The 23,174-nt window shown below is 46.8% G+C and overlaps 1 protein-coding gene across 2 annotated transcripts in view; it reads left to right on the top strand.

The window, feature by feature from the left end:
• itga9 (integrin, alpha 9) overlaps positions 1 to 23,174 on the top strand; it is a 499,978-nt gene that overhangs the window by 433,792 nt on the left and 43,012 nt on the right. For both annotated transcript variants that reach the window (XM_070889429.1, XM_070889419.1), the window contains one exon: positions 21,566 to 21,691. In XM_070889429.1, coding sequence (XP_070745530.1) covers positions 21,566 to 21,691 — 126 coding nt within the window. The remainder of the gene's footprint in view (positions 1 to 21,565; positions 21,692 to 23,174) is intronic.

Genomic DNA, 23,174 nt, shown 5'->3' with positions numbered 1-23,174 from the left:
CCAATGTATCGGGCAACCTCCAATCGGTTGCATACCCGTCTAGAAGTCTGTCCAAGGCTGAGAGAGCCTATAGTGTGGTCGAAAAAGAGGCATTAGCATGTGTATATGGGGTTAAGAAACTGCACCAATACCTATTTGGACTTCGGTTTGAGCTTGAAACTGGCCACAAGCCGCTCATTTCGCTGTTTTCAGAGAGCAATGCTTCGTCCCGTATCCAAAGATGGGCACGAACATTATCCGCTTATGACTATGTTATCCGCCATAGACCAGGCACTGAAAACTGTTCCGATGCTCTCAGCCGGCTACCATTACCCACCACCGGGGTTGAAATGGCGCAGCCCACAGACTTACGACTAGTCATGGATGCTTTTGAGAGCGAGGGGTCACCCGTCAGGGCTCACCAGATCAGGACCTGGACCAGCCAGGATCCTATGCTATCATTAGTAAAGAGTTGCGTCCTAATTGGGAACTGGTCAGCCGTTCCCAGGGAAATGCACGATGACATTAAGCCGTTTCAGCGACGCAAAGATGAAATGTCCATCCAGTCGGATTGTCTCTTATGGGGTAATCGCGTGGTTTTGCCAAAAAAAGGCAGGGAAACGTTTATACACGACCTACACAGTGCCCACCCAGGCATTGTCATGATGAAGGCAATTGCCAGGTTGCATGTTTGGTGGCTCGGCATTGACTCGGGCTTGGAGTCATGCGTGCATCAGTGCAACACTTGCTCGCAACTGAGCAATGCACCAAGGGAGGCTCCACTGCGTCTGTGGTGATGGCCCTCCAAACCGTGGTCCAGGATCCACGTAGATTTTGTCGGCCCCTTTCTGGGAAAGATGTTTTTGCTAGTAGTGGACACTTACTCCAAATGGATTGAATGCGTAATCATGTCATCCAGCACGTCCACAGCCACTATTGAAAGCCTCCGGGCCATTATCGCCACCCATGGCTTTCCCGACGTCCTTGCCGGCGACAATGGACCGTGTTTCACCAGGAATTCAACAAGTTTATGACCCGCAATGGCATAGAAACATAGAAACACAGAAAATAAGTGCAGGATTAGGCCATTCGGCCCTTCTAGCCTGCACCGCCATTCAATGAGTTCATGGCTGAACATGCGACTTCAGTACCCCATTCCTGCTTTCTTGCCATACCCCTTGATCCCCCTAGTAGTAAGGACTACATCTAATACCTTTGTGAATATATTTAGTGAATTGGCCTCAACAACTTTCTGTGGTAGAGAATTTCACAGGTTCACCACTCTCTGGGTGAAGAAGTTTCTCCTCATCTCGGTCCTAAATGGCTTACCCCTTATCCTTAGACTGTGACCCCTGGTTCTGGACTTCCCCAACATTGGAAACATTCTTCCTGCATCTAACCTGTCTAACCCCGTCAGAATTTTAAACGTTTCTATGAGATCCCCTCTCATTGTTCTGAACTCCAGTGAATACAAGCCCAGTTGATCCAGTCTTTCTTGATATGTCAGTCCCACCATCCCGGGAATCAGTCTGGTGAACCTTCGCTGCACTCCCTCAATAGCAAGAATGTCCTTCCTCAAGTTAGGAGACCAAAACTGTACACAATACTCCAGGTGTGGCCTCACCAAGGCCCTGTACAACTGTAGTAACACCTCCCAGCCCCTGTACTCAAATCCCCTCGCTATGAAGGCCAACATGCCATTTGCTTTCTTAACCGCCTGCTGTACCTGCATGCCAACCTTCAATGACTGATGTACCATGACACCCAGGTCTCGTTGCACCTCCCCTTTTCCTAATCTGTCACCATTCAGATAATAGTCTGTCTCTCTGTTTTTACCACCAAAGTGGATAACCTCACATTTATCCACATTATACTTCATCTGCCATGCATTTGCCCACTCACCTAACCTATCCAAGTCACTCTGCAGCCTCATAGCATCCTCCTCACAGCTCACACTGCCACCCAACTTAGTGTCATCCGCAAATTTGGAGATACTACATTTAATCCCCTCGTCGAAATCATTAATGTACAATGTAAACAGTTGGGGCCCCAGAACAGAACCTTGCGGTACCCCACTAGTCACTGCCTGCCATTCTGAAAGGTACCCATTTACTCCTACTCTTTGCTTCCTGTCTGCCAACCAGTTCTCAATCCACGTCAGCACACTACCCCCAATCCCATGTGCTTTAACTTTGCACATTAATCTCTTGTGTGGGACCTTGTCGAAAGCCTTCTGAAAGTCCAAATACACCAATCAACTGGTTCGCCCTTGTCCACTCGACTGGAAACATCCTCAAAAAATTCCAGAAGATTTGTCAAGCATGATTTCCCTTTCACAAATCCATGCTGACTTGGACCTATCATGTCACCTCTTTCCAAATGCGCTGTTATGACATCCTTAATAATTGATTCCATCATTTTACCCACTACCGATGTCAGGCTGACCCAGTCTATAATTCCCTGTTTTCTCTCTCCTTTTTTAAAAAGTGGGGTTACATTGGCTACCCTCCACTCCATAGGAACTGTTCCAGAGTCTATGGACTGTTGGAAAATGACTGTCAATGCATCCGCTATTTCCAAGGCCACCTCCTTAATACTCTGGGATGCAGTCCATCAGGCCCTGGGGATTTATCGGCCTTCAATCCCATCAATTTCCCCAACACAATTTCCCGACGAATAAGAATTTCCCTCAGTTCCTCTTTCTTACTAGACATAGAAACATAGAAACATAGAAAATAAGTGTAGGAGTAGGCCATTCGGCCCTTCGAGCCTGCACCGCCATTCAATGAGTTCATGGCTGAACATACAACTTCAGTACCCCATTCCTGCTTTCTCACCATACCCCTTGATCCCCTTAGTAGTAAGGACTACATCTAACTCTTTTTTGAATATATTTAGTGAATTGGCCTCAACAACTTTCTGTGGTAGAGAATTTCACAGGTTCATCACTCTCTGGGTGAAGAAGTTCCTCCTCATCTCGGTCTTAAATGGCTTACCCCTTATCCTTAGACTGGGACCCCTGGTTCTGGACTTCCACAATATTGGGAACATTCTTCCTGCATCTAACCTGTCTTAAACCCATCAGAATTTTAAACGTTTCTATGAGGTCCCCTCTCATTCTTCTGAACTCCAGTGAATACAAGCCCAGTTGATCCAGTCTTTCTTGATAGGTCAGTCCCGCCATAGAAACATAGAAACATAGAAAATAGGTGCAGGAGTAGGCCATTCGGCCCTTCTAGCCTGCACCGCCATTCAATGAGTTAATGGCTGAACATTCAACTTCAGTACCCCATTCCTGCTTTCTCGCCATACCCCTTGATCCCTCTAGTAGTAAGGACCTCATCTAACTCCTTTTTGAATATATTTATTGAATTGGCCTCAACAACTTTCTGTGGTAGAGAATTCCACAGGTTCACCACTCTCTGGGTGAAGAAGTTCCTCCGCATCTCGGTCCTAAATGGCTTACCCCTTATCCTTAGACTGTGACCTCTGGTTCTGGACTTCCCCAACATTGGGAACATTCTTCCTGCATCTAACCTGTCTAACCCCGTCAGAATTTTAAATGTTTCTATGAGGTCCCCTCTCATTCTTCTGAACTCCAGTGAATACAAGCCCAGTTGATCCAGTCTTTCTTGATAGGTCAGTCCCGCCATCCCGGGAATCAGTCTGGTGAACCTTCGCTGCACTCCCTCAATAGCAAGAATGTCCTTCCTCAGGTTAGGAGACCAAAACTGTACACAATACTCCACGTGTGGCCTCACCAATGCCCTGTACAACTGTAGCAACACCTCCCTGCCCCTGTACTCAAATCCCCTTGCTATGAAGGCCAACATGCCATTTGCTTTCTTAACCGCCTGCTGCACCTGCATGCCAACCTTCAATGACTGATGTACCATGACACCCAGGTCTCTTTGCACCTCCCCTTTTCCTAATCTGTCACCATTCAGATAATAGTCTGTCTCTCTGTTTTTACCACCAAAGTGGATAACCTCACATTTATCCACATTATACTTCATCTGCCATGCATTTGCCCACTCACCTAACCTATCCAAGTCACTCTGCAGCCTCACAGCATCCTCCTCGCAGCTCACACTGCCACCCAACTTAGTGTCATCCGCAAATTTGGAGATACTACATTTAATCCCCTCATCTAAATCATTAATGTACAGTGTAAACAGCTGGGGCCCCAGCACAGAACCTTGCGGTACCCCACTAGTCACTGCCTGCCATTCTGAAAAGTACCCATTTACTCATACTCTTTGCTTCCCCCCTGACCCCTTTTATATCCGGAAGGTTGCTTGTGTCCTCCTTAGTGAATACCGAACCAAAGTACTTGTTCAATTGGTCTGCCATTTCTTTGTTCCCCGTTATGACTTCCCCTGATTCTGACTGCAGAGGACCTACGTTTGTCTTTACTAACCTTTTGTCTTTCTAACCTTTTTCTCTTTACATATCTATAGATATCAAGCATGTCAGGTCTGCTCCGTTTAAGCCCGCGTCTAATGGTCAAGCGGAGCGGGCAGTCCAAACAATCAAACAGAGCATGAAACGCATGGCGGACAGCTCCCTGCAGACCCGCTTGTCTCACATTCTGCTCAGTTATTGGACGCGACCCCACTCACTCACCGGGGTTCCCCCAGCAGAATTGTTAATGAAGAGAGCCCTCAGAACCAGGCTCTCCCTAGTCCACCCGGATCTCAATGATCACGTGGAAACCTGGCGACACCGGCAGAACATGTACCACAATCGCACGGCTGTTTCACGTGACATTGATGTTAACGACCCTGTGTTTGTCCTGAATTACGGTCATCGTCCCAAGTGGGTTGCTGGCACTGTTTTGGCCAAGGAAGGAAATAGGGTGTTTATAATCAAACTGTTAAATGGCCAAATGTGTAGAAAGCATTTGGATCAGACCAAATTGCGATTTACTGACAACCAGGAACGACTTGAAGAGGACATCACCATCGACGATCCATCAACACATACCCAACCAGCAATCGACCTCGCTGTCAATCACGAGGATGAACCCAACGTTCCTGACAGTCCAGTCAGACCAGCCATGGTGCAGTGCAGCAATTGACCAGCCAACTCACACACGCCAGGGTTTGAACTTAGATGATCAACCAGGGAGCGAAGGACTAGGGATCGTCTAACTTGTAAATAACTTGTACCAAAGACTTGTGGGGGGGGGGGGCGGTGGCGCAGTGGCGCAGTGATGTTATGTATCTAACTATGTAATACTTGTTACCAGAGGGCACGACTGTTGGAGTCCTCATGGTCACCTGTACACACATGCAGGGCCAGTATAAAACGTTGGCTGCCATGTTGTTTAGGCACTCTGGAGTTGTAATAAAGAAGACTAAGGTCACACTAAGTTTAGCTCACAGTACTCAGCCTCGTAGAGTTCTTCTATACATAACACTTCGGACAATAGGTAACCATGGGTCTTGGTTGAGGTCATAACTTTGAGCAGAGAGCTGGGTTGAAACTGGAACATACCTTGTGTATCACAACATATACACTCCACCTCACGCGAAACCATGTGATCTCCTGGGAGAGGCGAAAAACCAGCAAAAATCCCAGGCCAACTTGGGGGGAAAAACATCTGGGAAATACCTTGTTTAAAGATGGGGACTACGTTAGCGTCCTTCCTGTCTATGGGAATGATTCCAGGATGCAGTGAGCTATTAAAATACAGCACATGTCCCATCTTCCTCGGGTGGATATCATCCGGCACGGAAGCTCTATTGTTAAGCTTTTAATGCTTTCTAAAACAATATGTTCATCTATGTTAATATTAATAGTTTTATTAGTAACATTATTAAATTCTAATAGTCAAGCATCATCTTCAAGAGTGAAGACCGATGCAAAGTACTCAATTAATATTTCCACCATACCCAGTGAGTCCCTTATAACCTTTCCTGCCCCATTTACAGACCAAAATGTATCCTATTTAAAATATCAATATGTATTTGTTTGATTTGTAAGCACAACAGGAATGGCAACTAAGATGGAATATTTTAAAATGAGATGAGGTTTGTTTCATTGGCCAGCAGTCAATCTTCATTAAGATCCATGTGATGTCATCCAATTGTGTTATTTGTGATATTTTCCTTGTGTCTCTGTGGCCAGAACTGAATGCAGCATTCAAGGTGTGACTGGACAGGAGCATTATACAGCTTCAGCGCAGCAGGCTCAGACTTATAAAGGGGTGATTTTCGGTGTGGGTGCCAGATCGGCACAATATTGGCAATGCGCTTGTGGTGCCCGCGACAGTCTCAGACTTATAAAGGGGCACCTTACGCAGCAGTTGGGTGGTCCTATTGACTTTGAGGTTCAAGCCCTATTAACATTTTGTTGGCGAGCTGTGGACACCAAATGGGCACCCCACTGCAGCTCGCTGGTTTCCCATGGCAGAACATTGGCCAGCTGTACTGTGCAGTCCAGTCCGCACTGTGACCCCGAGCCTCCGTTCACTTTAATTCGCCACTCTGACCTCTCTGTCCTTGGCCTCCTACACTGTTCCAATAAAGCTCAACGTAAATTCGAGGAACAGCACCTCATCTTTCGATTAGGTACTTTACAGTCTTCTGGATTCAACATTGAGTTCAACAATTTCAGACCATAACCTCTGTATTTAGGGTTAGGGTTAGGGTTTGTTCCCAGACTGCAGCTGTTGATGATTCTGCTATTCCCATGTACACCTCTTCTAGACCCATCTTTTGTTTCTTTACTAGTCCCATTACCATCTCCTTTTGCCTTGTACAATCTGTCATTTGTCATTTAATCTCTCCTGCCTTCCATCCTATCACAGACCTTCCCTTTTGCTCTTTCCTCCCATCCCCCTTTTCCCTGCCCCTACACTTGTTTAATGCCTGTTACATCTCTAACTTTTTCCAGTTCTGATAGGTCATCAACTGAAACATTAATTCTGTTTCTCTCTCCTGACCTGCTGAGTATTTCCGGCATTTTTTTTTTAAATTTCAGGTTTCCAGAATATTAGTTTTGCTTTAGCAGTCTTAATCTGTTGAATCTGGACAATTTGGATTAGCACCTTGGATTCAGCACCTAACCCAACTACCTCTTCTGTTACATAGATTTCATATCTGCTTATCAGATGATAATCAGCAGGTGCAAACAAATTCTCTCCCTGTACTGGGTGCTGGTTTCATTGAATTCTAGTTTTGCATTTTCTTTGCACAGAATGAATCGACGAGAATGGTTTCTGTAATTGGACCTTGTGCCCAATAATCAAAGCTTGTACGTGTTTTATTTTCTGACCTCACCCGAGGAATAAAGGATAAGCCAAAGTGAAAACACAAAATGCTGGAGGTAATGAAAACAGATCATTAGAGGTGCACCCAACTTGCAGTGATCTGTTTATTGGATTTAATTAAGTCATGCTACTTACCAAGCTCCACATATTGCACACAGACCAAGGTTTATAGGCTGAAATGGTAATATATTTATTTATAATATTAAATAGTAATATGAAGCATAAATGTTCAATAGGGTAAATCTTGAGGAACAGAGCCTCACTCACTGGGAACACAGATTGGAGATTCAGATGCTAGAGCTCAGTGCATCTGATTTGTGGCACTCCTGATTTTTAGGTCATTCAAATTATTAATCAGAAAATTGGAACGGCCAGAGGTCAGACACACTGATCTCTGCTTCTGATTTCCTAATCTGTACTCCAGATAAGTGAAACTCTCAGCAAGGCGCACATCTTGAAAAATCTACGTATAGGCTTGTGTATAAATGTACATATAAATTATTTACAAGTTTGCAATGGGTTAATTATCCTTGGCAATAATCATTTGAATATACTATACATTTTTTTTTTGGCTTTGATAGGTAAATACTGGTATGTCAAATTCAGTTGGTTTTCTCTTATAGAATCATACAGCACGGAAGGAGGCCATTTGGCCCATGGTGTTGGCTCTCTGAAAGAGCTACTAATTAGTTCCACTCCCCTGCTCTTTCCCCATTGCCCTGCAAATGTTTCCTTTTTAAGTATATATCTAGTTCCCTTTTGAAAGTTACTATTGAATCTGCTTCCACCACATTTTCAAGCAGTATATTCCAGCAGTGAACCTTTCAATTGTCACAAGCCGCCTTCTTCTGGCTCATATTAACTGCTATATATTTTTAGTAATTCGGGGAGCTCTGGCTTTGGATGTCCTTCCTTTCCCCCTGATAGGAATGTGTCCACTCTGTATCCAAACTATCATCTTTGACAGCCTTCCATTGTTCAATTACTGTTTTGACAATCAATTTTTGATTCCAATCCACCTGGACCAGATCCCTTTTCAACTCACTGAAGTTAGCCCCCCACCAGTTATATTTTGCACTTTACTGCTATTTGCCTCTGCCAGTCCTCCATGCACCTTATTTCGCCTTTCTAATGTTTTGATTCCCATCCCACTGCCAAATTAGTTTAAACCCTCCCTCATTGTATTAGTTAACCTTCTCATGAGGGCAATGGTTGCAGTCTGTTGAGGTGCAACATGTCCACCATGAACAGGTCCCTCCTTCCCCAGAATTGGTCCCAGTGCCCCAGGAATCTGAAGCGCTCCCTTCTGCTTCATTACTCTAGCGACACATTATCCTGTTTTATTCTACTATTCCTATACACACTAGCTGAGGGCACTGGGAGTATTCCAGAGATTACGGGGTCGAAATTGCTCTCAGCGAGAAATTGGGGAGGGCACTTCGAATTACCTGGCGAGACGGGCTGCTAAATCACCGGCAATTCAGCAATTAAAAGAGTAAAAAAAATAGTGGGGGTGGTAACCTGGGCGTTCACTGGGTGGGACACTCAGCGCCGTGCTCCGCACATCAGCGACTCGCTGGTGACATCAGCGCATCACTGATGTTAGCACGTCGCAGCGCCAGGCCGCCACACGCGATGTCCCTCCCCTTCTCTAAAAAGGGAGGGCCGCGGGGCTGTGGCATCCACTTCAGTGGCGCCCACTGAGCCACCAGGGAGAGTTTCGGCCAAACCAAAGGACACAAATAAGAGGGCGATCACCGCTGTGCCACCTTCCCATTAAGGGCGGCTGGGGCACCATAGCCACTATAGCTTTTCGCACTGAGAACCTCTTGGTGGCATTGCCCCACGCCAACCTCATGTCCTGTGGGGCAATTTCCCCCGTGGGCACAAAGGGGTCAGCGTAGGGCAATAAGGGGCCGGTGCTCACAGCGATGATGTCATCACTGTGGCGCAGCACAAACCCCTTTTCGCCGGGGGCAATTCTGGGGAGAGGCGCTCTAGCTGCCACGCCCGGGCGAAAACCCTTTAGCACCCCGTTAGCACCTTCCGGAGGCTAACGGACCTTTTTCAGAAGGGGAATTTCCCCCCCCACTACTACTTTTTGAGATCCTGCTTTTTAACATTCTGCCGAGCTCCTGAAACTCGTGACAACGGGACCTCAACCCTTTTTCTTCCTATGTCATTGGTTCCCACATGGACCACCGCTTATGGCTGTTCCCTTTCCCCTCTCAAAATGTTCGGCACCCTCTCAGAGTTGTCCTTTATCCTGGCACCAGGAGGGAACACGCCATGTGTGACTCACGTCGGCAGTTGCACAAACAAGAACAATCCCAGCTTCTTTAGTCTCTCCACATAACTGAATTCCCTCATCATCTGTATCAGCATAGTGCATCTTAAACTTCCACTCAAGTTGCAATATTTGTCTTGAATGCCAGTATTTTGGCAGAACTGTTATCCTGCTACAAGCTCCAGCTTTTTAACTTAGGAGGTGACCAAATCCCACTCTTCTGTCCAACTATAGTGTTATGTTCAGAATAACTCCACAAGACTGTATATTGTAAGCTCAAACTGTTGTGACCTTGGTCTCTTTAATGTAACTCCAGAGTGAGGAAGCAGCATGTTAGACTGCCTTTTATACCTGCTTGCCCAGAGTGTGCAGGTGACCCTTGGGTCTTCCACAGGTGCGCCCCTGGTGGCAAGTCTTACACATTGGTAGTGTTTACATACATAAAATCATTTCCCCCCCTAAAGTCTTAGATACAAGTTATTTACAAGTTGAGGCGATCCGGGGCTCTACGTTCCCGGGTTGACCGCCTGAGTTGAAGTCCTGGCATGGGTGAGTCGGTCGGATCATTGCTGCACTGCGGGGTGGCTGGTCTGATCAGACTGTCAGGCAAGGTGGGTTCATCCTCGTGATTGACCGCAAGGTTGATTTCTGGTTGGGTGTGTGTGGGTGGATCATTGATGGTAATGTCCTCTTCAAACTGTTCTTGATTGTCAGTGAATCACACTTTGGTCTGATCCAAGTGCTTTCTGCACGTTTGTCCATTCAAAAGTTTGACAACAAACACTCTATTCCCCTCCTTGGCTAACACAGTGCCAGAAACCCATTTGGAACCATGACTGTAATTAAGAACAAACACAGGATCATTAACCTCAATGTCATGCAATACAGCCGCGCGATCGTGGTACATGTTATGCCGGTGACGCCAGGTTTCTACATGATCATTGAGATCGGGGTGGACTAAGGAGACCCTGGTTTTGAATGCTCTCTTCATTAGCAATTCTGCAGGGGGAACCCCGGTAAACGATTGGGGTTGCGTGCGGTAGCTGAGCAGAATCCGAGATAACCAGGTGTACAGGGAACCGTCCGTCACGTGTTTCAAGCTCTGCTTGATGGTTTGGACTGCCTGTTCTGCTTGACCATTGGATGCGGGCTTAAACGGCGCAGACCTGATATGCTTGATGCCATTGCGGGTCATGAACTCGTTGAATTCCGAGCTGGTGAAACATGGTCCATTGTCACTAACAAGGACGTCGGGCAAACCATGGGTGACGAACATGGCCCGGAGGCTTTCAATGGTGGCAGTGGACGTACCTGATGACATTATTATACATTAAATTCATTTAGAGTAAGTGTCCACTGCTACTAGGAACATCTTTCCTAGAAAGGGGCCAGCGACATCTACGTGGACCCTGGACCACTGTTTGGCGGGCCATGACCACAGACTCAGTGGGGCCTCCCTTGGTACATTGCTCAACTGTGAGCAAGTGTTACATTGATGTACGCATGACTCCAATACCGAGTCAACGCCAGGCCACCAAACATGCGACCTGGCGATAGCATTCATCATGACTATGCCTGGGTGGGTACTGTGAAGGTCGTGTATAAACTTTTCCCTGCCTTTTTTTGGCAAAACTACACGATTCCCCCATAGGAGACAGTCCAGATGGATGAACATTTCATTCTTGCGTCGGTGGAACGGCTTAATTTCGTCTTGCATTTCCCCAGGAACAGCCGACCAGCTCCCATTGAGGACACAGCTTTTTACTACTGATAGCACCGGGTCCTGGCTAGTCCAGGTCCTGATCTGGCGAGCCGTGATGGGTTACCCCTTACTCTCAAAAGTATCCATTACAAGAAGCAAGTCTGCGGGTTACGCCATTTCCACCCTGGTGGTGGGCAATGGTAGCCGACTGAGGGCATCAGCACAGTTCTCAGTGCCTGGTCTGTGGCGGATTACATAGTCATACACAGATAACGTTAGTGCCCATCTTTGGATGCAGGACGAAGCATTGGTGTTAATACCTTTGCTTTCTGAGAACAGCGAAATGAGCGGCTTGTGGTCGGTTTCAAGCTCGAACCGGAGTCCAAATAGGTATTGGTGCATTTTCTTAACCCCGTATATGCATGCTAATGCTTCTTTCTCAACCATACTGTAGGCTCTTTCAGCCTTAAATAAGCTTCTGGACGCATATGCAACTGGTTGCAGTTTACCTGACATATTGGCTTGCTGTAACACACAACCGACCCCGTACGAAGATGCACACAAGCTAGTACTAAACGTTTACACGGGTCATACAATGCAAGTAACTTGTTAGAACATAGCAGGTTTCTGGCCTTATTAAAGTCATCACCCTTGTGTAGCAATAAATGCAAGGGTTCCAGCAAAGTGCTCAACCTGGATAGAACGTTACCAAAATAGTTGAGGAGTCCGAGGAACGAACGCAGCTCCGTCACATTCTGTGGTCTGGGTGCATTCTTGATGGCCTCCGTCTTGGAGTCCGTGGGTCTGATGCCGTCCACCGCAATCTTTCTCTCCAGAAATTCGACCTCTGGCATCAGGAAAACACACTGGGAGCGTTTCAGCCTGAGTCCCACTCCATCCAGTCGCTTTAGAACCTCTTCCAGGTTGTGCAAGTGTTCGGTGGTGTTGCGACCAGTGATCAGGATGTCGTCTTGAAACACCACAGTGCGCATAACCGATTTCAGCAGACTCTCCATGTTCCTCTGGAAGATGGCTGCAGCCAAGTGAATCCCAAAGGCATCTGTGGTATATGAACAGTCCTTTGTGTGTGTTGATGCATGTCAATTTTTTCAAAGGTTCAGCCAGCTCCTGTGTCATGTAAGCAGAGGTTAGATCCAGCTTGGTGAACGACTTCCCCCCTGCTCGCGTTGCAAACAGGTCATCCGCTTTGGGTAGTGGGTACTGGTCCTGTATCGAGACTCGGTTGATCGTAACCTTGTAGTTCCGCAGATTCTGACCGTTCCATCGCTTTTCAACACCGGAACAATTGGACTGGCCCACTCGTTGAACTTGACTAGCGATATGATCCCCTCTCGTTGAAGTCTGTCCAGCTCGATCTCGACTTTCTCTTGCATCATGTATGGAACCGCTCGGGCCTTGTGATGAACGGGTCGTGCATCAGGGACTAGATGGATCTGCACTTTGGCGCCTGTGAAGTTGTCGATACCTGGCTTGAATAACGATGGGAATTTTTTAACACTTGGGTGCATGAGGCATCATCCACCAAAGACAGTGCTTTGATGTCGTCCCAGTTCCATCGGATCTTTCCTAGCCAGCTTCTGCCGAACAGCGTTGGGCCATCGCCTGGTACAATCCATCGTGGTAAATCATGCACAGCTCCATCGTACGATACCTTCACTGCCGCACTGCCAATGATTGGTATGAGCTCTTTGGTGTAAGTGCGCAGCTTGGTGTGGATCGGGCTTAGTTTTGGCCTTTGTGCCTTGTTGCCCCATAGTTTCTCAAAAGCCTCCTGGCTCATAATTGTCTGACTCGCCCCTGTGTCCACATCCATGGAAACTGGAATGCTGTTTAATTTGACTTTTAACATTATCGGAGGGCTTTTGGTGGTGAAGGTGTACACTCCATACACTTCCTCTTCAGCCTTGGGTTGAGTTGCCTTTCTTATTCGTTTAGCGTGATCCACGCCGGATCGGTCATCTTCTGCCGACTCTGCCATGTGGTGAGTCGCAGCACGTTTGCACATTCGCTGAAGGTGCCCCATAGTTCCACAGCCCTTGCACACGTAGTGCTTGAATCAACATTGGTGGGCTCGATGATTATCCCCACAGCGCCAACATGGTGTTAACGGATTCGCATTCACGTCCCACGGCGGGCTCTGAGTCATCCTAGGTCAGGCCTCTGCAGGTGTGTTGGCCCTGCCATGTACAGTTCTGCCTGCTGAAGGCGTTATTTTATGCACGGTACTTGCTAGTGAGCTTTGATGCTGCAATGATATCTGTTTAGTGTTATCGTTCGTGGACATGAAAGCCTGGGCTATCGTGATGGCCTTGCTCAGATCTAGGATTCGACAATCAGCAGTTTGCGAAGAATGACCTCGTGGCCAATTCCAAGCACGAAAATGTCCCGCAACACTTCCCCTAAAAATCCAGCAAATACGCACGGTCCTGCAAGGTGTCTTAGGTCAGCGACATAGCTCGCCACGTCTTGGCCCTCGGAGCGATGCTGCGTATAAAAGCGATACCTGGCCATCAAGTTGCTCTCCTTTGGCTTGAGGTGTTCCCGAACCAGCATGCACAGCTCTTCATATGTCTTCTCCGTTGGTTTCGTTGGTGCTAGCAGATTTTTGATGAGGCCATATATCGTGGACCCACAAACGGTGAGGAGAATCGCCCTGCGCTTGACCGCGGTTTCTTCCTTTTCCAGCTCGTTGGCCACGAAGTACTGGTCAAGACGCTCAATGAAGGCATCCCAATCATCACCCTCAATAAATCTCTCAAGAATACCAACGGCAGCCATAACCTCATGTAAGTTTGTGATCTGTTACTCGTCACTAATTGTTATGTTCAGAATAACTCCACAGGACTGTATATTGTAAGCTCAAACTGTTGTGACCTTGGTCTCTTTAATGTAACCCCAGAGTGAGGAAACAGCATGGTGAACTGCCTTTTCTAACTGCTTGCCCAGGGTGTGCAGGTGACCCTTGGGTCTCCCACAGGTGCCCCCCTGGTGGCAAGTCTTACACATTGTTTAGATACATTGGTAATGTTTACATACATAACATATCGTTGTCAGACATTTTCACTATCCTTCAAACGTACCAAAAGTTGACAATTGGGAAACCATTGAAAGTACATATCAAAATATAGGCATGTTCTGTGCATGTTTTCTGTCCATTTGAATTAATAGTGAGAAAATCATGAACAGTACACGGCCAAATTTCTAATACATGTTTGCAGTGGATGAGGTTACCTGCCAGAAGCACAAACGTGGAAAATTATTCCTGCGTCTGAGACTGACAATTTATTCTGGCTCTGGCTGTTAGACTGCCACATGGTTATTGGAGAAAAATCATGGACTGCATTTACAGTCTTTTCCAAGGTTCACTCCTCACTAAGTGCACTGGTAACCTTAACCAACCCCCACCCCCTCCGCCTTCAATTCATGCAATGATGCATATGCCAACAGCTATTATCAATTTGCATACAAAATCTATACAAAGAAAAAACTGTTCTTCACATCAAATGTACCCTGCTGTTAATTACATATAGGAAACAGACCAATTTGATCTTTTGATCAAAATGCATAGTCTGTTTTTTAAGGTTGGTTACAATTCAACCTTGGTTACAATATCTTGGTGTTTGGCAGTTTTTTTGTTGAGGGAGAACACCTGAACACCTTACTCTTACTTGAGAAAGGGGAGGAGACCAGAGGGTACCAGGTAGGCAGCCCACACCTGGGAGGAACGCTTGACGACATCTAAATAAAGAACGCTTTTAAGAGACATCCTCCACCATCAGACTGTTATCGCGTGCTTTACCTTCCACGACTGAGGATCCATCAAGAAGTCCACCATTTGCACTCAATCCTATCAACTCCTTCCTCATAAAGAACACAATCAAAGAGACTAACAATTCCAGAACTACCCAATTATCTTAATCTTTATCTGTACCAAAAACAAACAATGAAAACAGGACACAACCAACAGCACAAATTTTAAACTTACCCTTGGTGGAGAAAGAAATAAAGACTTATCCTGTCCTGGCCAATATTTATCCCTCAATCAACATAACAAAAACAGATTATCTGGTCATTATCACATTGCTGTTATGGGAGCTTGCTGTGCGCAAATTGGTTGCCGTGTTTCCTACATTACAACAGTGACTACAGCCAATGAAGTACTTCTGAAGTGTAAAGTGCTTTGGGACATCTGGTGGTCATGAAAGACACAATTTAAATGCAAGTCTTTTTCTCCTTCACCAGGACCTCCAATGCCGCCTCTGAGAACCTGTGATCCCTTTCCTTCAGCCCCAGAGCTATCCTGATATGTACTGTCGTGTGTTAGCCAGCGCGCTCCAGGCCTACAGTGGAAGTGGGTGCATGGAGCTCCATGAAAATTGCTCCTAATCAGCGCTTGAGTGTTAAACGTGCAATTCTCCATTTTAGCATATTTAAATCATGGTAGTCCGCAATTAGCCCCAAAATTCTGGGGTAAAACCAGAATTTTAAAAGACGTCTTATTTGCACAGCACCCACTAACACCTGTTTTCACCCTATCCACAAAATCCCCCCATCCCCCGCCTTTTAAACAGCAGGAATCTGATCCCCATGAATTATTTAAAAGTAGATTGAAGGGGTGATGACTTGAGCCATTGGGCCTAGTGGGGAGTGCACCTTGGTAATTTGTGTGCACACAGCCCATGATTTTCCTCCAATAGACATGTGGTATTCTAATGCCCAGAGCCTAAATAAATTGTCAGTCCAGACGCTGGAATAATTTTCCAAATTTGCACTGTTGTCATCTGCTGCAAATGCGTATCGGAAATTTGGCCATGGATTGTTCATGATTTTCTGACCATTAATTCAAATGCACAGAAAATCATGGAGGGTTTCCCTACAATTTGTTATGTGCTTCAATTGGCTGTGGTTCCCCGCCGGTACCATGATGTCCAAAAATTACTCCTCCTGCCTCCAGCACCATTCCGTGTTAAAACTTCAGTACTGTACTAACGTCCATCACAGCACAACAGAGTAATTTTACCTGAAGTGTGTCTGTCTGCAGAGAAAGGCTGCCAATTCATTGAGCACTTAACTTGGTGCTGTGTGAGCATTGATCAACCCAAGCTGCTCCAGCTTTTCAAACACATGGTGAATGCTTCATTTCAGTGATGCATTAAAAAGCAATGAAAAAACATTGTGCTGATTATTCTCATCTTACGTGGAAAGTTGCATCAAAAAAATGTATCATCAGAGTTCTTTTTCTGATCTTTCTCCAAGGTATGATAACTTCATACTTTACATGTGGTGTCATGCCCATATTACAGGTTTGAGTTATAGTTTAAAATTTACTTCTTCATAAATAGTAAATCTGCAGCCAGCACTGTGTGGAACCTTTCAAGAGATCCTCCAATACATGCGGCTAAAAATTTGATTGCACAGTGCCCGTTGTTTGGGCGCTACGGGTGCCATTTTGGGTCGGAAATGGCGTCCGAGACACGTGCACACAACTATCTTGGATAGGGCGGTAGTGTCGGTGCTTGGAGCATGCACCAGAAGTATGTAGAGTAGGCAGATCGTAACGTCTGTTAGCGTGCAATGCTGATTTGGCACCATTGCTGCTGTTTTCATCCTCAACGCTGGAAATAATGCCCTGTGTTAACCTCGCACAGCTGAACATGCATTCAGCAGCTGCAAGGACCCCTCACCAGTGATATTTAAAGGGATCATCACCTACATACAGGTTTGTTGCTTATTAATTTTTACTGACTCTGTAAGTTTGTGGAATTGTTCGCAGCTGTTCAGAGTTGTTTAAAGTTAGTGAGGTAACAGTGAGTGGTGCTGCAAATGGAGTAAGCCTTGCTTCTGACTTCAAGGGTTCTGCTCAGACCACTTGCTCCCAGTCGTGCTCTAGTTGTCATCCCCCTTGGTCTACAGCATGGAAGGGAGCTGGAGCAGAAGCAGCAAAGAAGAGGAGGACAAGCTGCTCGCAGAGGGAGGAGGGGGAGATAGGCTTCTCAGCAGGAGGCCTTATGCACCTAGGGTTTTTCCAAAAGCAATTCTCGACCTCAGCCTGAGTCAGGGACAGTGTGTGAGGCAACTGCGCTTTATGAAGGAGGTGCTCACAGAACTCTGCCACCTCTTGCAACCAGACCTGCAGCCTCACACCACGGCAAGGACAGCACTGCCAGTGGCTCTGAAGGTGACCATGGCCCTGAAATTCTTTCCATCGTGATCCTGCAGGCCTGTAACATCTCCCAGTTTGCTGTCCACTGCTGCATAAGAAAGGTGACAGGTGCTCTTCTATGCTTTTATTGTCTCCTCTCTGACCAGAGAGAAGCAGGCGGAGCATGCACGTGGCTTTGCCACGATAGTGGGCTTCCCCATGGTGCAGGTGCCATCAAATGCACGTGCTTGGCTTTGTGGCAACTGCTTCTAAATGCTGAGATGTACCGCAACAGCAAAGTTTTCCAGTCGCTGAATGTGCAGTTAGTGTGTGACCATTTCCAGCATATCATGATGGTGAATACCTGATATCCTGGCAACAGTCATGATGCTTTCATTCTGCACCAGTCCACTGTTCCCTCAGTCCTTGAGCCACCATGATAAACCAGTGGGTGGGTACTGGGCGACAAGGACTATCCCTTGACTCCCTGCTAATTACTCTGCTCCGCAATCCAACCACACATTGTGGGATAGCATGTGGATAATGAGAGCCATGCTGCCACATGGAATCTGATAGAGAGAACATTGGCATCCTTAAACAACGCTTCCATCGCCTGGACCACTCTGGAGGAGCCCTGCAGCAATCACCAGAATGTGACTCAAGATTCATGGTGGTCTGCTGCATGCTCCACAACCTTGCCATCATAAGGGCACAGCCCTTGCCACCAGGCATATGACAACCAGTTGAGGAGGAGGAGGAAGTGGAAGGGAGGAGGAGGAAGTGAAAGAGAAGGAAGTGGAAGAAGAGGAAGTGGAAGGAAGGAAGCAATTCAGTCAGCACTTGTCTGTCCGGTATGTCCGTGTTAGACTCATCTGACAGCGGTACGAGCGAACAAAACTTCAATTCCCTTTTCCACAACAGTCCCACACCTTACCTTCCCACTGTTACTGACCATCACAGCATCCTCTTAGCTATGATGCTGAAATAAAATCCACCAAGAAGGAAACATTCCTATACACTTTGTCCATTATAACCTAACAAAGTCAACCAATCTCCCTTGTGCATTCGTTAGTCCCTGTCTTCAGTGTGCCTTTCCTTGTCCTAGTTTTCCTTCAAAGTGCTCCCCCCACTGGCTGCAGCATGGCTGGTGGAAGGCTGCTGACTTTCAGTGGGGGAGTGGCAGTGGTGAGAGTACGAACGCTGTTATTCTGAGAGCAGGTTTGTCCGCCGCTGAACCACTGCCACTCCTCTGGGGGCGGTGCCTTAACAATCCTAACCACCTGTTGGAGGACAGATTGCCGGAATATTATGGCACCTTGAAAGCCCCTTTCCACATGATGGCAGAAGTCTGAGCTTGCATGGCAGCAAGTCGAGCCTGCAGGAAAGTGGTCTGAGCTTCCACTGCAACACTCAAGACATAGGATGGTTTGTGCTTGTGCTGCAATGGAAGCTGAGACATCAGCCATTATGGTTGGGTCCATAAGTGCGCTAATGGATCTGCCCACCCCTTCCATGCTGGAAAGGATGGGCTCCAAGCTGTGCGCAAAGCCCAAATGTAAAGTTGGTGCTGGACTCCTCCATGTTCCTTGACATTGCAGTCAGGCTTTCTGACACGCCTGCCAATGCACCGAGCATTTAGTTGTGCATACCCATCAGTGTTGTTCTGTGGGCCGCCATTGAAGTCTTCATCTGAGTCCTCTGCAGAAGAACTCATGTGCGACCTTGCCCTCCGGTGAGCGAGCACCTGTACTACCCTTTCCCCCTGCCCTGGCTGGGTAGCCCACTCTTGCCCGATGACTCATCACATGCAAATCCTGCCTTTAATCTACCCTCTAAACTCTGAGCTGGTGGCTGCGAGTGCCAGATTGAGTGACGATATTTTTTCTTCATCCCTCTTTCTCTCCGTCTTCTTGTACAACCACTGGCTGGTCATCATGGGTAGAGCTCCTAGGTTAATGTATGTGATCTTAACAAGCTTCTTAAAGCAATATCACAGGGTGTAGAGTGACAAGATCTTAGTCTGTGGCCATTGTTCAGATAGAGTTTAATAGAAAAATAGGCCCATGGGGTTCACTCACTGGCATTAAAAATTAATCTTGTTAATTTCGCTGACATTTATTGTCCTGCTGGGAGCAGTAAATGTAACATTTAATTGCAGCAATATAATAATTAGACGATAAAAAGGATCCCAGTCAGCTGTACCAGCAGTGTTCGAGGCAGGTGCTTTTAAAGGCAAGAAAGACAGGGTCAGTTCCCAGGATGGTACAAAGCTATGTCTTATTGTTGTTCAGTAACAGCTGAGCACAAACAGTTGAAGGAAAAACATCATAGCCCCGATTTGAAATCCTTGCACTTGACGAGAAGGGGTTGGGCGGGGGTTTAAGATTGCAGACAGCGTCCAGCTAAGGACATTCGCACCACGCACCTGCCTGCCACTATCTTATCTCCCGGGTTTCGGGAAGCATCGGAGGCGATTGCCACAAGCAGACGAGGACTTTATAAATAATTTAAAGTTGGTGACCGATGACGTCATTCAGACCGCAATGCGATTTTAACCGTGTCATGCCAGTCATGTACAGTGCTAGAGCAGCCAGTGAAACCTGGAGGCAGACAGGATTGGGTCCAGAAGAGGACTAGACAAGTGCAATTTTAAATTTTTTTATGGTTTCCTTGTGGGCCAGGAGGAACAGGAGTGCCCTGGGCTTCCCTCCTCCTCGCTCGACTGCCAATGTCTCTGGCCCCCTACCCCCCACCCCTCTTTCTTATGGCGGGTCCATTCCTTCAGATCTCAGCGCCGGTCTCCTGCTATGTGAAATGCCACTCCTGCCCACTGGCCACTTAGCGATAGCCAGTTGGTTTGGCTTTGAGTCTATCCTTCAAGATGGTAAGGAGGGCCAGAAGTTAAAATGGCCTGTGCCTTATGCTGGTACTGTCATGGGCACTTACTGCCCACCCCGAGTCCTGCACACCACACTCGCAACAGTAGCTAAAATTGATTATTATATCTGTGTCGGTTAACCTGTTGAGCTGTGTAATTGGAGCTGGTTTCCAGCGATATTAGTGCCAATTTTAACCCTGCCTGCCTGATAGGCACTAGAGTGTGTGGTGCAAAGAGAGCAAAGGAAGAGGTGAGTGTGTTTGGATTATGAAAGAGAGGTGTTGCAATGTGCTCTTGAAATTATATGTTGAAGGATATGATGGAGGCTAGGGAATGTCTGAGAATGGTGGGGGAGGGGTGAAAGGAGTGTTGTCTTCTTTAGGTGCTGTTGAGACATGTGGAGAGATGAAGAGCTGTACTCGCCCTTGCTGCTCTTGTGACGTAATTAAACCTCTTCCTTGGGGTGATGATGTTGGTGCTGACCCTGTCAGTCACATTTGTCCAGGGCTGTTGAATTCTGTCTATGAGGATGCCCCTGTGGGTGATGGGGAACGATATTTCCCTCCTTGCCCTGCCCCCCTGCACCAGGACTTCCAGGTAGACATCAGAAAACCTGAGACAGCCCTCTGATTCATTACACCAGTACAATTGTGTGGATAGTTTGGAACGGCAATCTTTCTTCAGGAAATGCAATCTTGCTTTAAGAGGTGCATCACTGCTTTAATTCCTGACATAATTGGATGGGCAGCCTGTGAATCATATTGAAATGAGGCCCAGGAGTTAAAAGCACCCAGGCCTCTTGCTGGTGATGTCATGGAGGCTTATTATTCTCCCCTCCCTGCTCGCCCACGAACCACTTCCCCCACCCAATTCATGCTCCGAGTTAAAATCAGGGCTATTAAGACAGGCTCAGGGTGGCATATCAGCTTAAAAATAAGGCGCGATAGATTGAGGTCTATGTCATTTATATTAGTCTGTTTCTTTTAACAGTAATATAAATATTTCTGCGAATTGGCTGCCGTTTTAACCACAGTCAGTGTCAGGGTTTAACTTTCTAACACATGGGCTGTGGAAACACGAGAACCTCTTACTGCTGCTGATGACAAGCCAAAGATTCTGATTGATATCTTGACACCTTGTGAAGATGTCTGCATCAACTGTGCTGGTGTTTTATAGAGTTCAGAAGTGCAGTACTTAGCCAATTAATGGCTCTTCAGCTAACCAACTTGTGATTGAATATAGTCTAATGCTCACTGATCCTGTCTTTGTTCTTTGTTAAGGTTGGACACGATGGAGGTAACTGTACCTACCACCGGAACCTCCAACCCTGCTTCATTCCTCAGGACAAGGAGAACATCTTCCATACCATCTTTGCTTTCTTCACCAAGTCTGGCCGGAAAGTATTGGTAAGTTAGACCTTTCTGCATTCACTACTAAAGTGGAACATGGGCTGTCATTTAAGGGAATGCAGTGCAGGATAAGATAGAGTTTGCCAGTGAAGGTGAGATTGTAGAGGGATGGGCCACAATGCGAGTTATAAACTAGCGGGGAAATCGAGCTTGAGTTTCTACATGAATTGTCAGTTAGGTGGATGCACTGACAGATGGGCATGAGGTATTGGGGCATACATTGGGACATGTGCAATGTGACATGAACTATGATGGAGCATAAGATGGGAATGAAGTGTCAATTGTGAAACACAGCACAAGGTGGACATGGACAATGTTCTCGTTCAGCATCGCGGCTGCACAGCTGCCTGAAGTTCCCACACAGGCTGCTTGCTGGTTTCTCAATGGAAAAACCACACGTGGACGGAAGTTTGAGTGGGCTGTGCAGCCCCTTAAAGCTCCGCCCCCCAAAAAATGAGAGGGAGCATTGGACATGAGGTGTCAGAAGGACATAGTAACTTTTGATTTTCCTTTCCCCCTCCCTCCCTCCTCCGATTATACCCAACGTGAACTGACCATATCTGAATTTGATCGGTCAGGTAATCTTGAAAGTCCAGTTGCACTCTCAGTGCAGGCCTGCTCCAGATAGAACCTTGTAGCTAGAAAACAGGAGCCAGAAGGCCTCAAGGTCCCAAGGCCTAAAGATCTAAGGGAAGGCTGTAAGTCAAAGGTAGATCTTATCTTAAAGGGGCCGCGCACCCAAAAAAATAATTAAAGCGAACATTTTCCCGCTCTTTCCCCACAGGCCTGTAAATCTTTTTCTTCTTAAGTAGCGATCTAATTCCCTTTTGAAAGTTACTATTGAGACTGCTTCCATCACCCTTTCAGGCAGTGCATTCCAGATTATAACAATTTGCTGAGTAAAATAAAATCTCATTTGCCTTCTGGCTTTTTTACTGTTTATTTAAAATCTGTGTGCTCTGGTTCATTCATTCATTCATAGGTGGTCCCTTGAACAAAAATGACTTGCTTCCACAAGAGTCACAGATGTTTCACTGAAGGACCCGACGTTCCAGTCCTGAACTCCAATTGAGGGGGTGGAAGATGCCTGTGCGTGGATTTTTTTTTTTAACATGTGGTGACCGTTGCACATCAGCCACCACATGGGCTCGACAGAGCTAGGCCTTTATCCAGTGGCAAGGGTTGAACCAGGACCACGGGAGACCTGCTCTGTTGCATGGACCTAGTGCGCACACATATCGCAGTGTGGGCAGGCCCGTGCTGCTTCTGGACCCTCGGCTCTTCTGGGCCCCGTACCCTCATTCATCGCACCTTTGCCCACGATGTTCCAGGGCCCGGCACTCCAGCTCTATTTATAGCCTCGACCTGCGATGGTGTTCTCACACAGGTCGGGGCGGCCCACAATGATCCAGGGCCCGGCGCTCCAGCTCTATAGCCCCAACCAGCTGTGGTGTTCTCACACAGGTCGGGGCTGTCATGT

This window comes from Pristiophorus japonicus, chromosome 1, assembly GCF_044704955.1.
Source record: "Pristiophorus japonicus isolate sPriJap1 chromosome 1, sPriJap1.hap1, whole genome shotgun sequence".
Classification (NCBI taxonomy): Eukaryota; Metazoa; Chordata; class Chondrichthyes; family Pristiophoridae; genus Pristiophorus; species Pristiophorus japonicus.
Note: the sequence above shows the minus strand (reverse complement) of the source record. Positions and strands in the feature narration are given on the sequence as shown.